Source organism: Saccopteryx leptura, chromosome 3 (assembly GCF_036850995.1).
Source record: "Saccopteryx leptura isolate mSacLep1 chromosome 3, mSacLep1_pri_phased_curated, whole genome shotgun sequence".
Taxonomy (NCBI): domain Eukaryota; kingdom Metazoa; phylum Chordata; class Mammalia; order Chiroptera; family Emballonuridae; genus Saccopteryx; species Saccopteryx leptura.
In genome coordinates this window covers 25,993,913-26,019,543 of record NC_089505.1, presented here as the reverse complement: position 1 = coordinate 26,019,543, position 25,631 = coordinate 25,993,913, and the positions used below count along the sequence as shown (strand labels likewise).

Sequence of the window (25,631 nt, the reverse complement as noted above, 5' to 3'; positions counted from 1 at the left end):
AACTGTAGTGCGTAGAAGCCCACACGCACCGAGGGGGCGGGGCAGCTTCCGGAAAGGTTACTATCTTTCTCGTTCCTGCCTCCACTGCCACCCCTAATCCTTCCCTGCTTTTAGGTCACGGAACCCAAAATGAAAACCCAGCAGTGTGTCCTCCTTTCCCCACCCGCCGATGGTACGGCTGAAGGGTGTCCAGGCGAGGCAACGCGGTGTTGAGGGCGGACACCCGCGCGGGACTGGTACGGCCGGAAGAGGCGAGGTTCCCGCCTGGTGCACGGAGACCCCGCCTCCTTACGTCACTTCCGTAAACAAAGGGCGCTGTGACGGCGCGGGGTCCGGGATGGGATCCCGGCTCAAGCTGCAGCAGTAGCTTCAGCGGCTGCAGCTGCGGCAGTGGCTTTTGGGCTCCCGCGTCTTCGCAGGTGGAGGAAGAGGACCGGATCCCCTCCTTTCTCAGGTATGAAGTGTAGCAAAGGCTTACACGACGTCCCTCTTCAGGCCCCTCCCAGCACCCTCTCTGGCTCAGCTGGTTCCCCGGCAGTGAAGGGTGGGTAGATTGGGGAAGCGGACTGAAGTGAAGTCAAGAGGGACTCCTAGTGGTCCTGCTTGGAGGCGGTGGGTTCCTGTCTCTGAAAACCAGTGTGAGTAAATTACCAGCTCTTAACGAAGGCCTTTTCTAAAGGGTTTCTTGCTTCTTGGTATTCAAGAAGGATTTCAGTGCTCTCGTGACAAAGGAGATGTTACCTTCGAAAAACGGATAAATTTTTAGCTTCTCTTAGTTTAGACCACTGTTGGTTTATTTGCATTGCTGTACTTCCTGAGGTTTCCGTCTTTTTCTAGCTTCACCAAATGTGTATCAGCATTAAATTCAGAAGCCAGTGTGTTTATATGTATCATAATTTTATACAGCTCCTTGCCACTTTGGAGAACTTAAATCCCATCATGTCTGTTTAGTTTTTTAAAGTTCCATTTAATTTGTTTTGCATGCTGAAACTACGCCAACATGTCTGTTCTGTTACTCAAAATGCTTCTTTAAAGGAACAATCTCTAGCCAAGATGTCGGGATTTTCACTTAGTAGCTGGGATTAGAGACTTGGCCCTAGAGTCTTTCCTTTAAAACCTTGCCTTTGGAGGCGTGGTAGCTCCAATTATGAGCGTCTAAAGAGTCAGCCTGAGCCACCTGAGCTCCGTGATTTAAATTCCAGTGCTAGGGACACTGGATTCCAGACAATGGCAAAATACCTGTTTTTATTATAATTCTCAATTAATTATTATAGGAGTGATGTCAGTGGATTTGAATCTTTTTGAACAGTCATAGCATGATTAAATGCAACTCAACAAACGAAAAATGGCCTGATGCTCCTAAAGCATTTTACGATCTGATCAGGTAAATGGCCTCTAAATTTGTCATCCTAAGATATATGAAGCAATATAATTAAGAATTTAATATTATGGGTAAATACAAAGGAAACATAGGGGAATATTTTTAAATGGATGACTTAGGAAAATAAAGCTGGTTAATATACAGTATAAAGTAAAAGAAAAGTATTGGATAATCAGAAGACCTTACGTGTACTCTCTCTAGTGGGGCCAGCTGTAACTTCATAGTGGAACACCTTTGATGTTAGCAAAATTAAACATAGTAGTTTCATGTTTCCATGGAAGTAGGTAAAGTATATTTTAAAAGTTACAGAATAAGTTTAATTTTACATAACTTCACTTGGTGAAAGAATTAGAATCGGTATTATCCCTAGGCAAACACAGTTTCTGCTTGGTAATTGAAATAAGGAATCTAGTCACTAGTTATAATGCAGATACCCTGTCAATTATACGTCTATTTGAATCTTGTTGGTTCTTCTAAGAATACATTTTAAAAGGGAGACCTAGGCCCTGGCCGGTTTGCTCAGTGGTAGAGCGTCGGCCTGGTGTGCAGAAGCCCCGGGTTCGATTCCCGGCCAGGGCACACAGGAGAAGCGCCCATCTGCTTCTCCACCCCTCCCCCTCTCCTTCCTCTCTGTCTCTCTCTTCCCCTCCCGCAGTCGAGGCTCCACTGGAGCAAAGATGGCCCGGGCGCTGGGGATGGCTCCTCGGCCTCTGCCCCAGGCGCTAGAGTGGCTCTGGTGGCAACAGAGCGACGCCCTGGAGGGGCAGAGCATCGCCCCCTGGTGGGCAGAGCATCACCCCCTGGTGGGCGTGCCGGGTGGATCCCGTTCGGGCGCATGCGGGAGTCTGTCTGACTGTCTCTCCCCGTTTCCAGCTTCAGAAAAATACAGAAAAAAAAGGGAGGGGGGGCCTAAAGGCCACCTGACACTTGAGTCAGACTGGGAATACCATGTGTTTTGTTTTTTAATGTGTTGTTCCCCTTCGATAATGTAGGCTTTTTGAGGGCAAGGACTTTGTCTTGTTCAGTGCCATCTCCCCAATGCCCAGAATAATGCCAAGCAGTTGGAAAAGAGTTAATATTTGTGGGATGAGTGAATAAAGAAAATGGTGGAAAAAAATTGACAATTTGGTTTAGGGCTTCTGTGTACAAGTCAATAGATTAAATTTAAGACATTCTTATTCTAACTTTCTCTAACAACCTCTGAAATTTATTTATTTTATTTATTTATTTATTTATTTATTTTTTACAGAGACAGAGAGAGAGTCAGAGAAAGGTATAGACAGGGACAGACAGGAACGGAGAGATGAGAAGCATCAATCATTAGCTTTCGTTGCACATTGTGACACCTTAGTTGTTCATTGATTGCTTTCTCATATGTGCCTTGACTACGGGCCTTCAGCAGATGGAATAACCCCTTGTTCAAGCCAGAGACCTTGGGTCTAAGCTGGTGAGCTTTTGCTCTAACCAGATGAGCCCGCGCTCAAGCTGGCAACCTTGGGGTCTCGAACCTGAGTCCTCGGCATCCTAGTCAGACGCTCTATCCACTGTGCTACGGCCTGGTCAGGCAACCTCTGAAATTTTTTATCTTTCTGCCTATGAGGTGGGTGTTTGAGCCTTTTTCATTTTGGCATATAATATAACATACATGTATAATTTTGCTTTATTTCTTTAGGTCATAAGAAGCTGGCTTTTGTACAATAAGGAACTAAAAGAAATGGAGGAGCGGAAGGTGAAGAGGAGGAGTCCTAAGTCTTTTAGTGCGCACTCTACTCAGGTTGCTAATGCCAAAAAAAATGCCATTCCAGTTAGTAAAAGCACAGGGTTTTCAAATCCTGCATCGCAGTCAACGTCACAGCGACCAAAGTTAAAAAGGTAAATATTTTTCTTTCATATTATCACAGCAAAATGCTATTAAAGTAAATACTGAATCCTGTCATTCTTTTTTTTTTTTTTTCTTTTTACAGGGACAGAGAGAGAGTCAGAGAGAGGGATAGATAGAGGCAGACAGGCAGGAACGGAGAGATGAGAAGTATCAAGCATCAGTGTTTCGTTGCGAAACCTTAGTTGTTCATTGATTGCTTTCTCATATGTGCTTGACCAAGGGCCTTCAGCAGACTGAGTAACCCCTTGCTCGAGCCAGTGACCTTGGGTCCAAGCTGGTGAGCTGTGCTCAAACCAGATGAGCCCACGCTCAAGCTGGTGACCTTGGGGTCTTGAACCTGGGTCCTCCGCATTCCAGTCCGACGCTCTATCCACTGTGCCACTGCCTGGTCAGGCGGTAGTTTTTATTTTTTAGAAAGTATAGTTTCATTGTTTTGGCAGGAATTATTTTATGTATTATAAAAATTCAAACACGGGAAGAATTGAAAGCAGTGGTTTAAAACACTGAAATTTCATCCCCTGGAAGTAATCATTAATATTTGGTGAGCATCATTTGTCTTCATGCGCTAAAGGAAACAGGAATGCCAAGTTTAAATGTGTTACAGATTACTGTTGCAGAAGTGTGAATGTTTTGTAGAATTAAATATTTGGAAAGCAGGATAACATTTTCTAGAGAAAAAGCAGTCCATAACCATAATTCTCTTTCTAATTATGATGAAATAAACTTCCTTCCGATTGCGAGCGCATCGTGGAGAGTCAGGTAAGGAAGTGATGGCTGTGGCACTCTGGAGCTGTTGGGTCCCCACAAAAGAAGAAATGAGGTTCTCTCCTTGAGGATGGTCTCACACTCTGAGGACACAAAAGGGACACAGCCAGTAAGGATAAAGGGTACATTCCAATAAGGATTAAAGGACAAACAGCAAGAGTTACTAGGGTTTGCTTTGAATAAATTATCAGATTGGAAAGGGGTTTTCCTTCTGGAGTTTAATTTACAGTCAAATTTTGGTTAGGGTTGTTGACAAAAGAAAGCCAAGAGATTTTAAAGGTAATCACTCCTTTTTCTAAATTCTTACAGCAGTTTGTTTATATCTCATTGTCCTTTCTACCTTGTGCTTACATTTCTCTACCCTCTTGTAGAATGTAAGCTTCCTCGTGACGGGGACTAGATTGATAATCCTTTTTGTCAGACAGTACTTACAGTGGGGCTTTGCCCCTACTGGACTTTCAATGAGTGCTTTTTTATTGTTGAATTATTTTAATATAAAATGAGACAATATGGCCCGATCAAAAACATTGAAGTTGCCCTGTCCAGTTAGCTCCATCCGTTAAGAGCATTGTCCCAAAACGACAAGGTTGTGGGTTTAATTCCTCAGTCAGGGCGCATACGGGAGCAGCTTGATGTTCCTGGCTCTCTCCCTGCCTCTCTCAAAAAAACAAACAAGAAACACTGAAGTAGAAATAAACAGCTTTTCATTTACTTTTTAGATAAACTTCTAATGTGAAAGAAAAGGTATACATGTGATGTACTAAAACCTTCAGATTTTAATGTGAATGTGGATGTCTCAGGAATCTTTTTAAAATGCAGATTTCAAATAAATTAATCTGGGATAGGGCTTCAGATACTAATAAGCTCACAGGTGATGTTGATGCTATGGGTCTTAGAACTTTGAGTGGCAAGGTACTAAATACCATTAAACCTAATATGTACATAAGATACAGAGCTTGCTTTGTGCAGAGCTGTTTCCTACTGTCAGCAGCCTGTGTGTTCTAAGTTGCTTTCTTGTTAAAAGTAGTAGTTTCTTTATTTTTTATTTTTCTGAATGAGAAGCAGGGAAGCAGAGAAATAGACTTCCACATGCACCTGACCAGGATCCACTGGGTATGCCCACTAGGGGGCGATGCTCTGCCCCTCTGGGGCGTTGCTCCATTGCAACCAGAGCCATTCTAGCACCTGAGGCAGAGGCCATGGAGCCATCCTCAGCATCCAGGCCAATTTTGCTCCAATGGAGCCTTGGCTGTGGGAGGGGAGGAGAGAGATAAAGAAGAGGGGGAAGGATGGAGAAGCAGATGGGCGTTTCTCCTGTGTGCCTTGGCCGGGAATTGAACCATGGACATCCACTCACCGGGCTGACACTCTACCACTGAGCCAACCGGAAAAGGCCAAGAGTATTAGTTTCTTGCTATGTAGTCTGTTCCTCTTATCTTTATTGTGGTGGGTATACTTGTAGAAAAGATATCTTCATGCAACATTACAAAGAAATTGAGTACTGGCCTGACCTGTGGTGGCGCAGTGGATAAAGCGTCGACCTGGGAACAAAGAAATTGAGTACTGAATATATGTGTATGTCAGGATCCATAATACCTGTTGGGGTTATACAGATAATATATATCCCCTTCTTTCTTTATTTTTTTTGCCTGGGGAACTCCTACTTATTCTTTAAGGCTCCACTCACATATCATCTTTAAACTTTTCTCTGGCTGCCCCTAGACTGAGTGAAGAACTCTTTCTCTGTTACCATAACTACGGTGCGTATAGCACCATCACGCAAGTGTTTGAGACTCAGTATATCCTAGATATGTGTAATAGGAACGAATCTAGTCTAGGACTTCTAAAAAGACCTTCCTGAGGAAATAGCATTCTACTGGAGCCTTGAAGGATGTGTGGGAGGTAGCCTGACAAAGATGGCAGTAAAGAGATGAATGCTGTTGTAGGCAGAGGATTAGCAGGTAGTGAAGCAAGAGAATGGAATTCTAGGAAGCAAAAAAGATTCAGAATTTGTAGAGCAGTGGTCCCCAACCCCCGGGCCGCGGACCGGTACCGGTCCACAGAAACAGAATAAGTAACTTACATTATTTCCGTTTTATTTATATTTAAGTCTGAACGATGTTTTAGTTTTAAAAAATGACCAGATTCCCTCTGTTACATCCATCTAAGACTCACTCTTGACCCTTATCTCGTAAGTTCGACAATTATATTTTAAAATACCAGTTTTTACGCCAGTCGCGTAATTATATTTTGTGCATTTATCCATCCCACCCTAAAGGCTGGTCCGTGAAAATATTTTCTGACATTAAACCGGACCGTGGCCCAAAAAAGGTTGGAGACCCCTGGTATAGAGCATAGACAAGAGAGGATAGGGTTTCTTAAAGCTATAGGGCTTTATCCCGCAGGCAGTGCAAAGCTACTGAAGGGTTTGAATTAAGGAAATTATATGATCTGATTTTACTTTTTTTAAAAAATTGACTTGGCTGCACTGTGAGGAGGAAAGAGGAACAGAGACAACACACAGAGACAGGCAAACCAATCGGAAAGGTGTTAGAGTAGCTCAGTCATGAGACAGCTCAGTGGCAGAGGAAAAGAGAACTAGACAGATTAGAGATAACGTATATCTATGGTTATAATCATAGGACTTCATGACTGCATGTGGGGGTCTTAGCAAGTTGGAGGAGGAGTGGCTAATAGCAGGCTTTTAGCCTGACCTGTGGTGGCACAGTGGGAAAAGCATTGACCTGGAATACTGACATCGCCTGTTCAAAGCCCCGGCTTGCCAAGTCAAGCAAGGCACATATGAAAAGCAACTACGAGTTGATGCTTCCTGCTCCTCCCCCACCCATTTCTCTCTCTCTCTCAAGTCAATAAATAAGATCTTTAAAATATAACCGTTTTTTAGTACTCCATCATATGGTGATTGTGAATTTATGTCTTCCTTTCTCCTAGTCTGGGCACTCTGTGCAATGCCTGACGTCCTGTGCATCTTCATAAGCTGTGGCTGGCATAGTGTCAGCTACAGAGTACGGGCTCCATAACCACTTGTTCAAGAAACGAACAGGGTCAGGTTTAGAAGGGAAAGGTGTACATGTTTACTGAGGAATAAAATATGAAACGTGGGATCGTAAAAATATAATTTTTCAATATTTTGTAGTCGAAAGAATTAGATATTATGATATATAACTGACCAAACTTTTTATATACCTTTGTAGTTCTATTTTATACATTTGTTTGAGACTTTTCACAGCCTGTTCTTTGGTTTCTGGCTTGAAATTACTGGTTTTATCTAGTATTGCATTTGTTTTTATTTATTTATTATTGTTTTTTTTTTAAAGTGAGAGGAGGGCAGATAGACTCCCACATACACCCTGACTGGGATCAACCCGGCAACCCCCATCTGGGGCCAGTTCTCAAATGAACTGAGTCATTCTCAGCGCCTGGTGCCGATGCTCAAACCATTGGAGCCAGTAGCTGTGGAAGGGGAAGAAACAGAGAAGGAGGAGAGGGAGGGGGGAGGAAGCAGATTGTTGCTTCTTGTGTGCCCTGGCCAGGTATCAAACCTGGTACATCCACATGTGGGGCCAACACTCTATCCACTAAGCAAACCAGCCAGGGCCTGACTTCTTCTTTTTAAGGGAAATCCCATTCATTTTACTAATTTTGCTTAATCTAGAACAGTCTGCAAATAATCATCTTTTTTTTTTTTCAGAGACAGAGAGAGAGTCAGAGAGAGGGATAGATAGGGACAGAGAGGAAGAGAGAGGCCCTGGCCGGTTGGCTCAGCGGTAGAGCGTCAGCCTGGCGTGCGGGGGACCCGGGTTCGATTCCCGGCCAGGGCACATAGGAGAAGCACCCATCTGCTTCTCCGCCCCTCCCCCTCTCCTTCCTTTCTGTCTCTCTCTTCCCCTCCCGCAGCCAAGGCTCCATTGGAGCAAAGATGGCCCGGGCGCTGGGGATGGCTCCTTGGCCGCTGCCCCAGGCGCTGGAGTGGCTCTGGTCTCGGCAGAGCGATGCCCTGGAGGGGCAGAGCATCGCCCCCAGGTGGGCAGAGCATCGCCCCTGGTGGGCGTGCTGGGTGGATCCCGGTCGGGCGCATGCGGGAGTCTGTCTGACTGTTTCTCCCCGTTTCCAGCTTCAGAAAAATACAAAAAGAAAAAAAAAAAAAGATTGAGAAGAGAGGAAGAGAGAGATGAGAAGCATCAATCATTAGTTTAGTTTTTCGTTGTGACACCTTAGTTGTTCATTGATTGCTTTCTCATATGTGCCTTGACTGTGGGGCTACAGAAGACCGAGTAACTCCTTGCTCAAGCCAGCGACCTTGGGTCCAAGCTGGTGAGCTTTGCTCAAACCAGATGAGCCCGCGCTCAAGCTGACGACCTCGGGGTCTCGAACCTGGGTCCTCCGCATCCCAGTCCGACGCTCTATCCACTGCGCCACCGCCTGTTCAGGCAGTCTCTTTTTGAAGACAGTTACATGCAATTACGTTTTCATTGCATCTTATTTGCAGAGTGGTGAAAGAAAAGGCGAAGCCTCAGGGTGGAGAAGGGAAAGGCGCCCAGTCGACTCCGATCCAGCACTCCTTTCTCACCGACGTCTCGGACGTCCAGGAGATGGAGAAGGGCCTTCTCAGCCTCTTGAATGATTTCCACTCGGGAAGACTTCAGGCGTTTGGTAAGCAGATGTTTGTATTTACCATTTTTCTTTTCAAGATGTTTACATCCTATTTTCTGCATGGATTTTGCTATTCCTTTTAAAAGTGTCATTTTATTTTGTTTAAAGGAAAAAGAGTCCAGAGATATAAAATGCAATCATCTTAGGTTTTATTTATCAATTAAGTTGTACTACTGTCTATACAATTGAAAATATTACATTGTGCTTTTCATGCTTCATAATATTCTACATGCCTCACAAATATTTTCATATATATTTCTTAAAAGAATACATAATTGATTGCAAATGATTTGTGCTTGAAGTCCCTAATATGACTCTTAATTTCATTGAGATTATTATAAAATATTGGATCACTTCATTCAAATGACAGTTGCTAAATTGGGGATGATTGATTAGATCAGTGGTAGTCAATCTGGTCCCTACCGCCCACTAGTGGGCATTGCAGCTTTCATGGTGGGTGGTAGCAGAGCAACCAAAGTATAAATAAAAAGATAGATTTAACTATAGTAAGTTGTTTTATAAAGATTTATTCTGCCAAACTTAATGAAAATCTAACATAAAGTACTTGGTAAGTAATTATTATTATATGCTTTAACTTGCTGTAACTCTGCTTTATAAAATTTATAAAGTTACTTCCCTACTTTATAAATCACCATGACTGTGGAACCGGTGGGCGGTTAGAAAATTTTATTACTAACAGAGATACAAAAGTGGACGGTAGGTATAAAAAGGTTGACTACCCTTGGATTAGATGATGCTCTTGCTTCTTATATATATTACTATTGAAAAAAAAATCTTTTTTATCTAAGGGATAATTTTTTTTAAAGCTTTCCTATCTGATTTGTTTAGTGCATACAATCATTTCTTAGATTGTTTTTCTGATCAGATATGTGATTTATTATATCCAGAAAATAGGCAATCATTAACAGATTAATTTACAAAAGAAGATAATCAATTTCTTTTGCAGCACCTATAGTTTAAAAGTATTTCCCCTAGGCAGTTAGTTTGAACTATCTAAATCTTTACTAATGTTCTGGAATGTTCCCCCAGGAAACGAATGTTCCATTGAACAGATGGAACACGTTCGGGGAATGCAGGAGAAACTAGCTCGCCTGAATTTGGAGCTCTATGGGGAGTTAGAGGAACTTCCTGAGGAGAAGAGAAAAACAGCTAGTGACTCTAATCTGGATCGGCTTCTGTCTGATGTGAGTATAGTTCCTTTTCTCTATTCTTAATAAATACCTTTATTGAGATCAAATGTCTTGTTTTAACTGTTTTAAAGTACACAATTCAGTGGTTTTTAGTATATTGACAGTGTGTACACATCACCTCTCTGTAAGTTCTGAACATTTTCATCACTCCAAAAAGAAACTCCATTTTCCCCTCCCCCCGGCCCCCGGCAACCACTGATCTACTTTCTGTCTCTGTGAACTTGCCTATACTGGACATTTCATATAGTGGGATCACACAACATGTGGCTTTTTGTTGGGCTTCTTTCATTTAATGTCATGTTTTCAGGTTTTATTCATGTTGTATTTTACTCTTTTTTTAAAAAAAAAGAAATATAGTCCAAAGATATTATGCATATATTCTGAGAATGCTAGCAAATCCTAAAACAAAATATTAGTGTCTGTACATATATGATAAATAAGATCTTAAGATCTAGAAGTTGGGATATAAAAAATTCCTGACATGATTAATACATATTACATTATTTATTTGGGTGGTTACTTATTTTTAAATACAGAATTATGTCTGGTATTTATGGTAATTTAATACAGTTCCATGTATACTGGTTTGCTAGATTTGTCATAACAAAGAACTGCAGACTGGGTGGCTTAAGCCAGTGGTCCCCAACCCCTGGGCCGTGGACCGGTACAGGTCCATAGGCCATTTGGTACCGATCTGCAGAGAAAGAATAAATAACTTACATTATTTCCATTTTATTTATATTTAAGTCTGAATGATGTTTTATTTTTTTAAAAATGACCCGATTCCCTCTGTTACATCCGTCTAAGACTCACTCTTGACGCTTGTCTCGGTCACGTGATACATTTATCCGTCCCACCCTAAAGGCCAGTCCGTGAAAATATTTTCTGACATTAAACCAAAAAAGGTTGGAGACCACTGGCTTAAACAACAGAAATTTATTTTGTCACAGTTCTGAAGGCTCAGAGTTGAAGGTGAGGTGTTGCCAGGGTCGGTTTCTTCTGCGGCCTCTCCCCTTGGCTTGTGGGCGGCCATCTTCACGTTCACATGGCATTCTCCCTCTGTGCATGGCTGCCTATGTCCAGATTTCTTCCTCTTGTCATACTGGATCGGGGCCCACCCTAGGTACCGCATTTTAACTGAATTACCTCTTTAAAGACCCTATCTCCAGAGTCTCTCATATTCTAAGGTACCAGGGAGGGGATAGGACTCAACCACGAATTTTGGGAGGACATAATTTAGCCCCATAACACCACCTGTGATTCTTATACTGAGAAGTGTTAACTAAATTTGCTTCTTTAAATCTTTTTTGGAATAAAAATTGAATTCCATGTCCTTTAGTTTCGGACCAGTTTCCATAGTCACCAGTGACATGCTACTGCTTTTCTCTGTTGGAGAAGTGTATGTGAGGGAAGTTACATGCCATGCTTGAAAAAGGCCAAGCCTCTACTTCCTATCTCAAGCCTGCTGTGTTCAGCATTGCAACTATTTCCTTTTACTCGTTCTCTTAACAAATATAAGCTTATTTTGTAGTACATTTAGGAGAGAGACTGTGGTATGCTGAAAATAACACCAATTTTGAAACCAGAAATCCTTGTTAGTCTGCATTTGTAACTTTGAGCAATTTAACATTTCTGTAACTCAGATTTTTCCCTCTAGTGGTGATTAATTCTACCTCATACTAAAAACTGAATGTCACGTGAAATCTTTTTGTAATCCATAAAGGTTTTAAAGATTTTGATCATTAAAATGGCAACTTTATTTCTTTTAAAAACTGTTATTAGAGATGATTACAGTTATGCATGATTTTAAGCATACTTATAAAATTCCAGTTTTTATCATCTGGTTTAATTCTCTTCTGATATTCTTAATACTTGCTACAGTTACTTTATAATAATTTTACATTAATGTATTTCCCAGTCTGGAATTTTTTTAAGGATTTTCTTTAATATTTTGCTCTTTCATTTAAAAAAAGCTTACATGAAAAATAATTTATATAAAGATGTATTGTTATAATATTTATTGATAGTTATAAAAATTAAAATTAAACATATTTCTTTGTGTTACAGTTAGAAGAATTGAATTCTTCAATGTATCCTTTGCCTAATATCAACAGTGGAAAGTTTATAAGTTATTTCTGTACAGTCCCAGTCAAGTTTTTGTTTTTCTGGGGGTTTCTTTTGGGGAGGGGGTATTTTGTTCTTAAGTGAGAGGAGGGGAGATAGTGAGAGAGACTCCTCCCACATGTGCCCCAACCAGGATGCACCTGCAACCCCTGTCTGGGTTGATGCTCGAATCAACTGAGCTATTTTTAGCACCTGAGGCTGACACACTCGGACCACCCAAGCTTTACTTAGTGCCCAGGCTGACACTCGTACCAGTTGAGCCACTGGTTGCTGGAGGGGAGGAAAGGGAGAAGGAGGATGGGAAGAGAAGCAGATGGTCACTTCTCACATGTGCCTTGACCAGGAATCGAATCCGGAACGACCATATGCCAGGCCAACACACTATCCACTGAGCCAACTGGCCAGGGCCAAGTCATGTTTTAGAAAGATGTAATCTTTAGATGTAGTAAACAAAGACATCTATTATTTACTGGGGTCATCTCTTCACCTTTGGTTTTCAAATGGAATTTTTCTCATTTCTGTTTTTTTCTGCTTTACTTTGTATTTTTATTGTTTTTAAAACAAAAATATTTTTTAATTATGAGAATTAAGGTTTAGTCTAGTTGTCATATAAATTATTCTGTATCATAAATCCTGAGGCTTAATGGCAGTTGGCTATCCAGATATACTATGCTTAATTTAATATTATTATATAAAGTACTTTAAATGCATAAAATTTAAAATGAGAGACATTCAAGGAATACATACCTACATAGCTTGTGAAATGACATTTTCATAATTGAGTGTACAAAGTGTAGTATAAGATTAGCTTAAATGAAATCACCAAGGTAGATGTAGACTGTTCAGGTTTTGACATTTCAATTTAGAACAGTTGTTTCAGGAAGTTTTTAAAATGTATTTTTTGGGTTTTTTTACATAGTGATAGGCACGATGTGAGGTACATAAGAACAATGAGGAAATCCTTTCTATAAAATAATTTCATTTGAGATATAAGACATCCCTTGTGAACCAAATAATGAGGTACTAGAGAGGATACTGTAGAGTCAAGGGATTTAATGTTTGAAATTTGGTCCCATGTTTTGGTAATGTAACATTGGGCAAATTGTGTACCATCTCAGTGTCCTCTGTAATATGTGATAATTGCTACAAATAATGTTGTGTATGTGAAATTTTCCAAACCACATACTTATATATAAGGTATGTATTTATATATATTTATATTTACATATATATGTAATTACTATTATAATATATTCTATTAATTGCTAAATTGTACAGTAATAACAGGGGTAGGGAGGTATATTCAGATTCAGTAATCACAGTTAATAGCTGATCTTTATTGGATACTTACAGGTTGCCAAGTATCCCATGAAGGATTTACCACACAGTCTCACTCGGGCCTACTCTTAGAAGTAGGTGGTGTTATACTCCCCATTTCATAGAAAATTCTGAGAGGCCACATAAACTGGGGGGGGGGATGTTAACGTAAGGTATCATTGTCATCATCACTTAAGAAAGGCTCAAATACAGGGGAAGATCGGAATTAATTAGGGGGTTCTTCTTAGAAGTAGTTCCTGGTTCTTTGTTCTTTATATTTGTTCCAAGCTTTATTCTTTCCAGGCACGTGACATGAAGGATCTCCTATCCTAACCTGAGTTTTTACTAAACGTTCAGGCTGATTTGTCTCACCACTTCCCTCAGTCCAGCCGCCACAGTTACACAAGGCAACGTGGTAGCACGTGACAGCGTGGGCTCTGGATTGCTTGCTTCCAAGTCTTCGTTAGCAGCTGCGCAACCTGGAGCAAAGCCTGGCCACTTCAGTTTCCTTACTGTAATAACTGTCCTCTCTGTGCTCAGATTTTCCCCTCTTCATCCCCTCTCTGTCACCCGTGCCTCAGTTATTTCAGTCTCCAAATTGTTTTTTATTTTATTTTTTTTAGTTTTTATTTATTCATTTTTATTAGAGAGAGGGGGGAGAGAGAGAGGGGGAGAGGGAAAGAGAGAGAGAGAACAGGGAGGAGCAGGAAGCATCAACTCCCATATGTGCCTTGACCAGGCAAGCCCAGGGTTTTGAACCGGCAACCTCAGCGTTCCAGGTCGACGCTTTATCCACTGTGCCACCACAGGCCAGGCCAGTCTCCAAAATTTTTAAAGACTCCATTCGTGACCATAGCAGATATTGCTAATCAGTCATGAGGCTTTCTGCCGTTGAGCCTACCACGGACATGACACTGCTTGCCATCTCTGAATTATACTTTAGCTCTCAGGCATCATTGGTTCTGCCTTTTCGTCTTCCTTCATTCTCCATCCTCCTCACCTGATTCATAACCTTTCAGAATTCTATTTGAACTCAAGCCGCACTGTCCAGTATGGGCGCCACCAGCCACGTAGCTGGTGAGCACGTGGAATATGGCTAATCTGGCTTAGAAGGGGTCGTAAGGGTAATATGGTTACAAGATTTAGTATTAAAAAAGGATATAAAGTATCTCAGTATTTTTATAATGACATGCTGAAATGATTATTTTTTATATATTAGTATAAATAAAATACATTTTTAAAAGCTGTATCTGTGGTTCACATTCTGCTTCTGCTGGGCAGTGCTGCTGTAGACTTTAGATGCTGCCACTGAATTATCCTTCCTAAAATAGCACTTTCCTCGTGCCATTCCTGATCCTTACCAGCCTCTTTACCCTGTCAGACTAAAGGCTCTCAGTAATTTGACCACAGCCTGTGCATCCTGTTACAGTTTTTATTCCCGTTAAGTTGGTTCTCTGCTGCCCGAGAGCACGTCGTGTTCGTGTTCACCTTTATTTATGCCTCTGTTCGGGTTGTACTTCCTACCGAGACCCTGGCCTCCCCTTCTCCTTATCAAAGAACACTGAAGCTGACCTCTTCCATAAAGCATTTTGTTTGTACCTCAAACTAGCATTCTGCTTTTTTTTCATTATTTGTTAATCTTTATATGTGTTGAATCTCAGCCTTCCAACTGGCCAGGAATGTCTGATGGCAGTGCTCATGTCTGTACGTTTTGTCAGCCTCTCCCATACATGGATTTCTAGCATTTAGTTCTCGGTGTCTCCCTGTCATTGTTTGGATTGGGCATTGAAAAGTGGGTACCCTGGGTAGCTGGGGTAGCTCATTTGGTTGATTTGGTTGGAGCATCGTCCCGCTATGCCAAGGTTGTGGGTTTGGCCCCTGGTCAGGACACATAAGGGTCAACCAATGAGTGGAATGACATCACAACAAATCAGTGTTTCTGTCTTCCTTCCTTTCTCTTTAAAATCAATTAATAAATAAAAGTTTTTTTGTTTGTTTGTTTTTGTTTTTTTAAATTTTATTTATTCATTTTAGAGAGGAGAGAGAGAGCAACAGAGAGGGAGAGAGAGAGGAGAGAGAGACAGAGAGAGAAGGTGGGGAGGAACAGGAAGCATCAACTCCCATATGTGCCTTGACCAGGCAAGCCCAGGGTTTCGAACCAGCAACCTCAGCATTTCCAGGTAGATGCTTTATCCACTGCACCACCACAGGTCAGGCAATAAATAAAAGTTTTTAAAAATAGGTTATAGATAGATCATTTAGATCAGGGGTAGTCAACCTTTTTATACCTACCGCCCACTTTTGTATCTCTGTTAGTAGTAACATTTTCTAACCGCCCACTGGTTCCACAGTAATGATGATTTATAAAGTAGGGAAGTAACTTTACTTTATAAAATTTATAAAGTAGAGTTACAGCAGGTTAAAGCACATAATAATTACTTACCAAGTACTTTATGTTGGATTTTCACTAAGTTTGGCAGAATAAATCTTTATAAAATAATTTACTATAGTTAAATCTGTCTTTTTATTTATATTTTGATTGCTTCATTACCGCCCACCATGAAAGCTGGAACGCCCCCTAGTGGGCAGTAGGGACCAGGTTGACTACCACTGATCTAGATGAAGAGGAAAATAAAAGGCAATGATAATGAGAAGGGACTAATAGGTGCAGGAAGTCCATCTATTTTTGATTAAAGAATAATTCAGAGAATTACAGAAAAGGTTTTAGAGCCAAGAAGATTCTCAAGGATTATAAAGTGGTGTTGTCTTCTCAAGTGAAATTTTTTTTTTTTCTGCAGTTAGAAACAGGGAGGCAGTCAGACAGACTCCTGCATGCGCCCGACCGGGGTCCACCCGGCATGCCCACCAAGGGGCAATGCTCTGCCCATCTGGGGCATTGCTCTGTTGCAACCAGTGCCATTCTAGCGCCTGAGGCAGAGGCCACAGAGTCATCCCCAGCACCTGGGCCAACTTTGCTCCAATGGAGCCTTGGCTGTGGGAGGGGAAGAGAGAGAGAGAGAGGAAGGAGAGGGGGAGGGGTGGAGAAGCAGATGGGCGCTTCTCCTGTGTGCCCTGGCCGGGAATCGAACCCGGGACTCCTGCATACCAGGCCGACACTCTACCACTGAGCCAACCGGCCAGGGCCTCAAGTGAATATTTTTAATCCAGTAATTTTGATTATGTTGCCTTAAATTGGCTCCTTACCATGAAAATGATTCTAGTTGCATTAAAAAAACATAATCTTGAATCAGTGATTTTTTTGAAAGTCTTCAAATTCCAGGCATAGTATAATTACTTCACCACAGTTACAATTATCTTAACCACTTCTAAATTTCTCAATAGCAGCAAAAGCAGTTTCCCTTTAAACATTTATTTTTTATTAATGCCTCTGTTTCTTAGCTTCTGAGTGTCATTTCCAGAAATTTTAAAGAAATATTATTATAGAATGAAAATCTTCTTAACTGACGAATTCAGACAGAAGCTCCATTTGGCAGATGCACAAGATGTTCCGAATACTTCTACCAGCTAAAATGAAATGCAGTTGCTTTCTTGTGAAGAAAAGCAGCATTCTTTACTTTTCCAGCTGAATCCAGTAGCAGAATCATCTTCCACAATAAGGAACTAAAGTAATTAAAGTGCAAGTGCAATGATTGTTTCCACTTACTGCGTTTAGTAAATTGCTGTAATTCACCGTACCGGAGGCCTAGGCCTTGGTGAAGGCTTCTTCGGGAAATGTGATACAGAGGTTGTGCGGCTGTGCTTACTATTGTTGCCTTACAGGGTTATACTTGAATCGCATTGTGCTAAGTGTCGTTGATAGGGCTGAAGAATTCATCCTTGCTGAGCTCAACAGACCTCCCCTGCTGATCCCAAGTTGATGACACACAGGCTTTTTGTGGCATCCCGGCTTCAGTTTACGCTAGACAATCAGTACACACGCAGTGTGTTTTCCAGTGGCCAGTGATAACCAGATGTTAAATGAGTATCTGTGAAATTTGCTATTTTTAATAAAGTGATCATTTTAAATTTGTCTCTGTTGTCTATTTTGAAGAAACCTGTAGTCTGTCAAAGTTCTCAAAAGTAGACTGTGCTCCTAAACTGGGGGGTTCTGTGTGTTTCTGGCAAGTGTGCACCTTCAGTGGGGATGTAAGGAAAGGAGCATGGGTTTTCCAGTTAGACCTTGGTTTGAGTCCCCGTTCTGCTCCTTAGCTCTGTGTCCGTGTACAGTTGCGGGTTTGTCTAATTTTTCATCTAGAAGAGGTAGGTGACCAACTCCTAGCGGTGGTTATGAGGAAGTCAAGTGTGCACTAAGGTGCTTAGCACAATAGCTGACACCAGTAATGTTCAGCAAACATTAGCTTCATTTACTCTTCAAACAGATTAATTGAAATCACCCATATATCATAACGTTACCATTTTCAAGTGCACACAATTCAGTGGTTTTCAGTGCATTCAGAGAGTTGTGCACCCTCCGGCATAATCTAATTCATCTCTCCAAAAAGAAAGCCTCTAGCTGTCACTCCCATCATCCAAACCCCCCAGCACTTGGTACCCAGTAATCGACCTTCTGTCTCTATGAATTTGCCTATTTTGGACGTTGTCTACAAATGGAATCATACAATACACAGTCTTTTGTGACTGGTTTCTCTTAGTAGAGTGTTTTCAGAGCTCATTCGTGTTGGAGAATGTATCAGTACCTCATCTCTTCACAGCCGAAAGGTACTCTATTGTATGGGTAGAGCATGTTCTGTTTGTCAATTTGGAGCTCAGTGGCTTTTGCCCTAGAGAAGAGGCCTCCATGCCTCGGTCTTCTGGTTTCCAAGCCATAGAAACCAGCACCTAAGTGGGGGAGGGGAGAGTAGGGACCCATTGAATGACGATAAAAATAAAATCTTGGTTCTAGTAATTTTGGGGATTATGAATTAAAAGAATTTTGATCAATTTATCTAATTGGTCTTTTTAATGTCCCTTTTGAAAATGAGAAAATCAGGCCCTGGCCGGTTGGCTCAGTGGTAGAGCGTAGGCCTGGCATGTAGAAGTCCCGGGTTCAATTCCTGGCCAGGGCACACAGGAGAAGCGCCCATTTGCTTCTCCACCCCTCCCCCTCTCCTTCCTCTCTGTCTCTCTCTTCCCCTCCCGCAGCAGAGGCTCCATTGGAGCAAAGATGGCCCGGGCGCTGGGGATGGCTCCTTGGCCTCTGCCCCAGGCGCTAGAGTGGCTCTGGTCGCGGCAGAGCATCGCCCCCTGGTGGGCAGAGCATCGCCCCCTGGTGGGCGTGCCGGGTGGATCCCAGTCGGGCGCATGCGGGAGTCTGTCTGACTGTCTCTTCCGGTTTCTAGCTTCAGAAAAATACAAAAAAAAAAGAAAAAATGAGAAAATCACTAGAGCATTCAGCACAACCTGGGAACCATGTCAGTGGGTTGAGAGGATAGGGATTGGAGGGGGAAGGGGCTCTCTAGGGTCTGACAGTAAAGAAACTGCCATGCGACATGTTTTTCTTGGATGGATTCTGAGACAGTAAAGCAAAGCTGTTTCCTGTGGGTTAGTGACCCAGGAGCGATTGGCCTTGTTTGTTCATTTGTCCGTGTCAAGGGACCCCATGTGTGTCCAGATAACAGAATTTTAGTTTATCCTATTTGTATCCTTTTACACAAACAAGTTAAAGGCTTAGAATAAAATTTATCATTCAGATGTTGCATATTCCTTGTAGGTAAATTTTCATTTACAGGTGACTTTTAAGAAATCCCAGAGCAAACCAACTTCCAGACTTCTTAAACTTGTTTCTTTACAAAAATTAGATCATGCTATTCATATGGTTTTCTAACCTGCTTTTCATATTAGGAATTATCTTTCCATGATGATAACTATTAACCTACACAGGAAGGAGAAGAAGAAAAAAAAGACTTCACAATAACCATTTAAAGATATTTTGTCCAGAAGCATTAGAAACCAACCAGGAAGGGTGCTTTTGGGTATTGCTTTTGGTACCTCCTGTATAATTCTTAAATTGACAATAAGTATTAAAATATTCTGAGGATTTATTGAACATAAACCCCACCTTTCCCATCACTTGGCCTTAAAATCGCTAGCTTTCTTTGAGACCAAGCAGACGTTGGCTTTGGTATCCATGTCTTCGCTCAGAGCCCGGCAGTGTGGCGTCTTACCCCGGCGTATGGGCTCTCGGGCTGGGACAGCCCAGTGGTCATGCGGATCCCGCCCACAGCCTGGTCCCCGCCCGCAGCCTGGTCCTGGCGAGCCCCGGACCCTAGGCGCCTGGCCCGGCAGGGCGGGGCGCTGGGCCCTGTTGTCAGGTCGCTATGGAGACGGCCCGGGGCCACCTTCTCCACCCTCCACCCCAGGCTGCTGCAGAGGTCTTGCTTCTGATTGTCACTACACGGTCCCAAGAGGAGGCAGCCGCCCTGTGCCGGGTCTCTCGGCCACCTCCCGGAGGTAAAGCCCTTAGCTTCTTTCTGGGCCTCATCTTTTTCTCGGGACGCCACGGGCACAGCACCCGGGCCGTTTGAGTTTCCCCGCGTAGCCGCAGGACGATCCTGAGCTGCACTGAGACAGGGCAGCGTCTCGGCGGACGGTGGAGAACCCGAGCAACTACGTACTATCCAAGACTGAAGTGGCGCTGGGGAGAAATAAAGCAATGATCAGAGTAGGGACAGGCTGGGCTGAGGCAAGTAAATGCTGACCTCTCCCGAGCACTCATTTGGGATGGAAGTCAAGTCAAGTTATGGGATACCGTGGAAAACACTGATTTTCACAGGACTCCAGAGTGACTTACACCATCCAACTCCCTGCACCTGCCAGTTCTCACCCTCTTTCCTGAGTCCAAAACGTGGGCAGTAGGGTGGGGAGGGGAGGGGATCCCCTCACCCCATCCCAAATTAGTACCCGGGACTACGGAAGAGTTCGCTTGTCACAGCCCAGCCCAAACCTGACCCAAAGCAGGAATAGTTCTGTGTCTCCCCAGTGGCGCTCAGTCTTTTGGGAGAATGTGAAACTCCTCAGATTCTCCACGGTCCTGGGTGGGGAGCCCTGTGCCCTGCTGGGAGGGTGGTGACGGAGAAATAGAATCTACCGCGGATACAGTTGGTGGTTATAATTCTATAGCTCTGAGTTTCTATACTAAGAGTTTACGAATAGGATAAATCATAAACTGTGGTACTTAGAAATATATTCCTATTTATATTTCTAAAAGTACATATGCTGTGCTTGTTAATAAAGTTTGCCTAAGCATCAGAGCAGAATATCCTGACATCATCTGTATTAAAGTTCAGCACAACCCAGGCAGCTGTTTTCCGGCCCATCTTGACATTTGTGTACCTCGGGAACCTCAAATATTAGGCTCTAAATATTTCAGTGAGAGAAAGTAGGGGTTAGGAATTTGGAAGTTTTAGAGCAACATAACTGGTTATTTTTCCTGAATGAATTTAAATTGTGCTGATTGTTACAGCTTTAACTTTATAGCTTTACACTAACAAATCCAGCATTTGATTATGTTCAGTTTCGGCTCACAAGTATGGCGTTTCCTGGCACCTCCTGTGCTAGCTGATAACACAGATTTCCTCAAAATGTTCTGTTGCTCCCCCCCCCCCCGAAGTTAGAAGCGGGGAGGCAGTCAGACAGACTCCCGCATGCACCGACTGGGATCCACCCGGCATGTCCACCAGGGGGCGATGCTCTGCCCATCTGGGATGTTGCTCTGTAGTGATCCGAGCCATTCTAGCGCCTGAGGCGGAAGCCATGGAGCCAGCCTCAGAGCCTGGGCCAACTTTGCTCTAATTACGCCTTGGCTGCAGGAGGGGAAGAAAGAGACAGAGAGAAAGGAGACAGGGAAGGGTGGAGAAGCAGACAGGCGCTTCTCCTGTGTGCCCTGGCCGGGAATCAAACCCAGGACTTCCACACGCCAGGCCAATGCTCTACCACTGAGCCAATCGGACAAGGCCCATGCTATTGCTTTTTTTATATGTGTGCATTTAATAAAAATTATCTACTGGTTTATGTTAAAAAACAAGCCATGTTTTTACGTGGCCTGAATAGGACATTTTATTTAACTGAAATAGTCTTTAATTTCTGCTTTTTCATTAATCACGTGTACTTTTCTTTTACCCGGGTTCTTTCCTGTGATCTTTAGAACCAGATTACCTCTTGGGAGGCAAATTTAAGGGCTTCAATTTTTTTTTTCTACACCCCTAGTATTTTATTCCTTCTTCATGCTTTAGCAGGAAGACTCGCTAATAGATTTTTTTCCAATGCATAGAATCTAAAAGTTTCTTAAGGAAGAAATGCCAGGTCCCTATTTCTAAAGGAATTAGAAGATATTGGTGACTGCCAATATTTATTTATTTATTTATTTATTTATTTTTTAAAGATTTTTTTTTTTTATTCATTTTTTAGAGAGGAGAGAGAGAGGGGAGAGAGAGAGAGAGAGAGAGAAGAGAGAGACAGGGGGAGGAGCTGGAAGCATCAACTCCCACATGTGCCTTGACCAGGCAAGCCCAGGGTTTCGAACCGGCGACCTCAGCATTTCCAGGTCAATGCTTTATCCACTGCGCCACCACAGGTCAGGCGGTGACTGCCAATATTTAAAGCATAATTCACAATCTGTCTTCTTGCCCCAGGTTGAGTTCTCATCTCTAATAAGTGCCCTAAAATACTTCCCTATCTTCCAATTCACTAATGTCATGAGAGAATAATCTGTCAGATCTACCTTATACTTCAATTCTAAGCTTATTTTATCAGAGAACTCATTAACATAATGATGGAAATTACTAATAAGATCATATAAGTTGACAAATTGTCACAGTGGTGACACAGTTGTCAAATCCTAATAATCAGTGAAAGAATTTGGCTTTTTTCTTAGCTAGTAATTTGTTTGAAGCCCTTGAATCTGGAAAGTTGGTAGAATGTTAACAATTATTTATCTACTCAGCAAATATGCATCAAATGCCTATTCGTGGGCAGGTGCTATGTGGTCGGCACTTTTAAAATAGTTCCCAATGCCCCCACTTCCTGGTGTCCATGACCCTGTGAACCCCTCCCCTCAGGTGTGGGCTGGACTTGCTTCTAATGCAGGAGTGCCAAACTTTTCTGTAAAGGTCCAGGTAAGTAAATATGTTTGGCTTTGTGGGCCATGTGGTCTCTCCTCATCACTCAACCTCTGCTGTTGTAGTTATTGTGATTGGCTGTGTTCCAAAAAAACTATTTACAAATATGACTGGCAGGCAGTTAAGGCCTGCTGACCAAGTTTGTCGACCCCTGTTCTGACTAATCAAAAGTGATGGTATATCATTTCTGAGACCATGCGACACAAAGACTCTGGCTTCCAACTTGCCTACCCTCTCTTGCTCTTTCACTCACTCACTTGGCCAGATGCCCTTTTGTGAGCTAAGCTATGGGAGAAGCCCCCATAGGAAGGGGGCCAGCCAACAGCTAGCAAGGAACTGAGGTGCTTGTTCCAACAGTTTGTCAGGAGCTGAATCTTGTCAACAACCACTCTCATGAGCTTGGAAGTGGGTCATTCCCCATTCTGGCTTTGGGATGACTTCAACTTCTGCTGACACTTGGATCTTGAGAAAGCCTGAACCAAGGAACCCAGTTAAGCCATGCCTTCTCTCCTGACAGAAACTGTGAAATAATATTTTGTTTTGAAGCCACTAAATTCTGGGACTACTTATTACACAGCACTCTGTTACAACCACAGAGATAACCAATACACACTATGATAGACTCCTATAACAATGAACAAGAGAAATGATGCATACTATTTCCTCCTCTTGGAACTATTAAATATTAAAGTTTTCAAAATATCCTAGAAAAAGAAACATGTTTAATTTTGTTCAGTCAAACCTTTCCCAAGCATATTGAACCATGGATCCTGTTTTCCTGGGAAACAACTGTTAATATTTTATGGAACTACTATTTGGAGAAATAGAAAATGCTTGAATATGAAAAGAAGTCATTCCATTTAAAGAACTAGTTAATTGTCAGCGTGCCTTGTCTACCAGGACTGAATAACTAGTCAGTAAAGTTGACATCTTAGAGAATAAAGATAATCCCCAGTGGAAATTTATCTCATCTATCCATATCTATAGTTATAATATTTGTATCTATATGTGACGTACTGTACATCAGCAATGTTCAGCTCATTATGTAACTTAGTAATCCCTTAACATGAAGGATAATAATTCTGAGAACTTGCTAAATAAAAATCCTTTATGTTGGCTGGTGGAGAATTTCACATAATAACTGGGCATCTGAGGAAACTGATGATTTGTTTTGATTTAATGTTGATTCAGAAGTAGGTATTTAATTTCCCACATTGCCATGAGGTTTTTAATCTGAACTATACATTATTACACTATACTTTGCCAAGACACATCACTGCCTTGCTTTACAGATAAGGAAACCGAGGCTTAGAGTAAATTATTTGTAAAACTTCAGTTTGGGGGCAGTCAGAGGAGGGTTTCAAATTTGGTGCTGTTGCCCTAGCCGGTTGGCTCAGTGGTTGAGCGTCGGCCTGGCGTGCAGGAGTCCCGGGTTCGATTCCCGACCAGGACACACAGGAGAAGCACCCATCTGCTTCTCCACCACCACCCCCCTTCCTCTCTGTCTCTCTCTTCCCCTCCCGCAGCCGCAGCCGAGGCTCTATTGGAGCAAAAAGATGGCCTGGGCGCTGGGGATGGCTCCTTGGCCTCTGTCCCAGGTGCTAGAGTGGCTCTGGTCGCGACAGAGCAACGCCCCGGATGGGCAGAGCATCCCCCCCTGGTGGGCGTGCCGGGTGGATCCTGGTTGGGCGCATGTGGGAGTCTGTCTGCCTCCCCGTTTCCAGCTTCGGAAAAGTAAAAAAAAAAAATTGGTGCTGTCATAGTGCCCTTGTAATATCTCTAAAATTGTTCCTAATATGGTATATGTCTTTTCAAAATATTAATTTTCAAAATGTGCTTCTAGCTTATTGCTGTATAATAAGAGTAGAGGCATTGCGAATGTGTCTTATTCTTGAAATCTTCTCGCCCTCCAATCAAGTTTTCTCGCTGAGTCCAGACCCCATTGTTCTCTCCTTGGAATTTATAGCAACAGATGGTTGTTTGGAAACAGACATTTCTTTTTCTTTTCTTTTTTTTTTTTTAAAGGAAGCTTTTTTTTTTCCTTTTAATTTTTTGTTTTATTTATTCATTTTAGAGAGGAGAGAGAGAGGGAGAGAGAGAGAGAGAGACAGAGAGAGGAGAGAGAGACAGGGGAGAGGAGCTGGAAGCATCAACTCCCATATGTGCCTTGACCAGGCAAGCCCAGGGTTTCGAACCGGCGACCTCAGCATTTCCAGGTCCACGCTTTATACACTGCGCCACCACAGGTCAGGCGGAAACAGACATTTCTGATGCTTGAATCCCAGCTAGAATTTCACTGACAAGTGGTCAGTGAATTTGTGTTTTAAAATCTCCAGTTATGCCCCTCCCGTCCCCCAACCCCTCTCTCTCTCCTTCCTCGCGGACAGAAGACAATTTGACTTTGGGTGAAGAGTATGCAACATAATCAAATGTCAAAATAATCTGGAGATGTTTTCTCTGAACATATGTACCCTGATTTATCAATGTCACTGCATTAAAATTAATAAATAAATAAAAGAATAAAGACTTGCTTAGACACACACACACACACACACACACACACACACACACACACACACATCTCCAGTTATGGACATAACCCCTGAGACAGCTAAGAAGCTGCAGTGGTTGTTTTCCCACTTAGATTGATCCAAAATCTGTCTCTCTGACATCACCCATTGTTCCTGTTTTGTCTTCTGGGGATTCGCAAACCATATGTAATTGGTTTTATATATAAAAACCTCAGATGGTGTGTGTGTGTGTGTGTGTGTGTGTGTGCGCGCGCGCGCGTGCGCGCGCAAGGGGTCCTATTTCTTTTCTCTTTTTTTAAACAGATACTTTGTTTTCTATAAATGGAAAAATCTATCTCTTCCCCTTTGAATTATCATCTAGTGTTGACATAGACATGAGTCTACCTGCTATGTTTCCTTTTGTTCCCCTAGTTTAGAGATCTGTCTCCGTTCTGTCACCACGCCACCCTATGGCTCCAGCTGCATAGTGCGTCTCCATATCTAGAAACATGTCTCCCTCCCTTGTTCTTCCAGACTGTCTTACCTATTTTTGGCCCTTTAAACTTTCATAAATATTTTATTTTTTAATTGTTTCTTGTTGAATTTATTGGGGTGACACTGGTTAACAAAATTATAGAGGTTTCAGGTGCA

At 42.4% G+C, this 25,631-nt stretch overlaps 2 protein-coding genes across 6 annotated transcripts in view; both read left to right on the top strand.

The window, feature by feature from the left end:
- The first annotated feature begins 296 nt into the window (after positions 1-296).
- CCDC28A (coiled-coil domain containing 28A) lies at positions 297-17,384 on the top strand. 3 transcript variants are annotated; one of them, XM_066373134.1, is made up of 6 exons: positions 297-454; positions 3,054-3,253; positions 8,539-8,702; positions 9,753-9,907; positions 11,981-12,003; positions 16,829-17,384. In XM_066373134.1, exons 2-6 carry the CDS (start codon positions 3,096-3,098, stop codon positions 16,881-16,883), a joined length of 555 nt encoding a protein of 184 aa, XP_066229231.1. In that variant the 5' UTR covers positions 297-454; positions 3,054-3,095; the 3' UTR covers positions 16,884-17,384. The 3 variants fall into 3 exon arrangements, with proteins under 3 accessions (XP_066229231.1, XP_066229230.1, XP_066229232.1); XM_066373133.1 differs by having other exon boundaries at positions 297-461; positions 3,062-3,253; XM_066373135.1 differs by lacking the exon at positions 297-454 and adding an exon at positions 538-638.
- A 2,349-nt stretch (positions 17,385-19,733) lies between these two features.
- ECT2L (epithelial cell transforming 2 like) overlaps positions 19,734-25,631 on the top strand; it is an 82,618-nt gene continuing 76,720 nt past the window's right edge. For all 3 annotated transcript variants that reach the window (XM_066371749.1, XM_066371748.1, XM_066371747.1), the window contains exon 1: positions 19,734-19,804. The gene's annotated coding sequence lies outside the window, so the exon portion shown is untranslated. The remainder of the gene's footprint in view (positions 19,805-25,631) is intronic.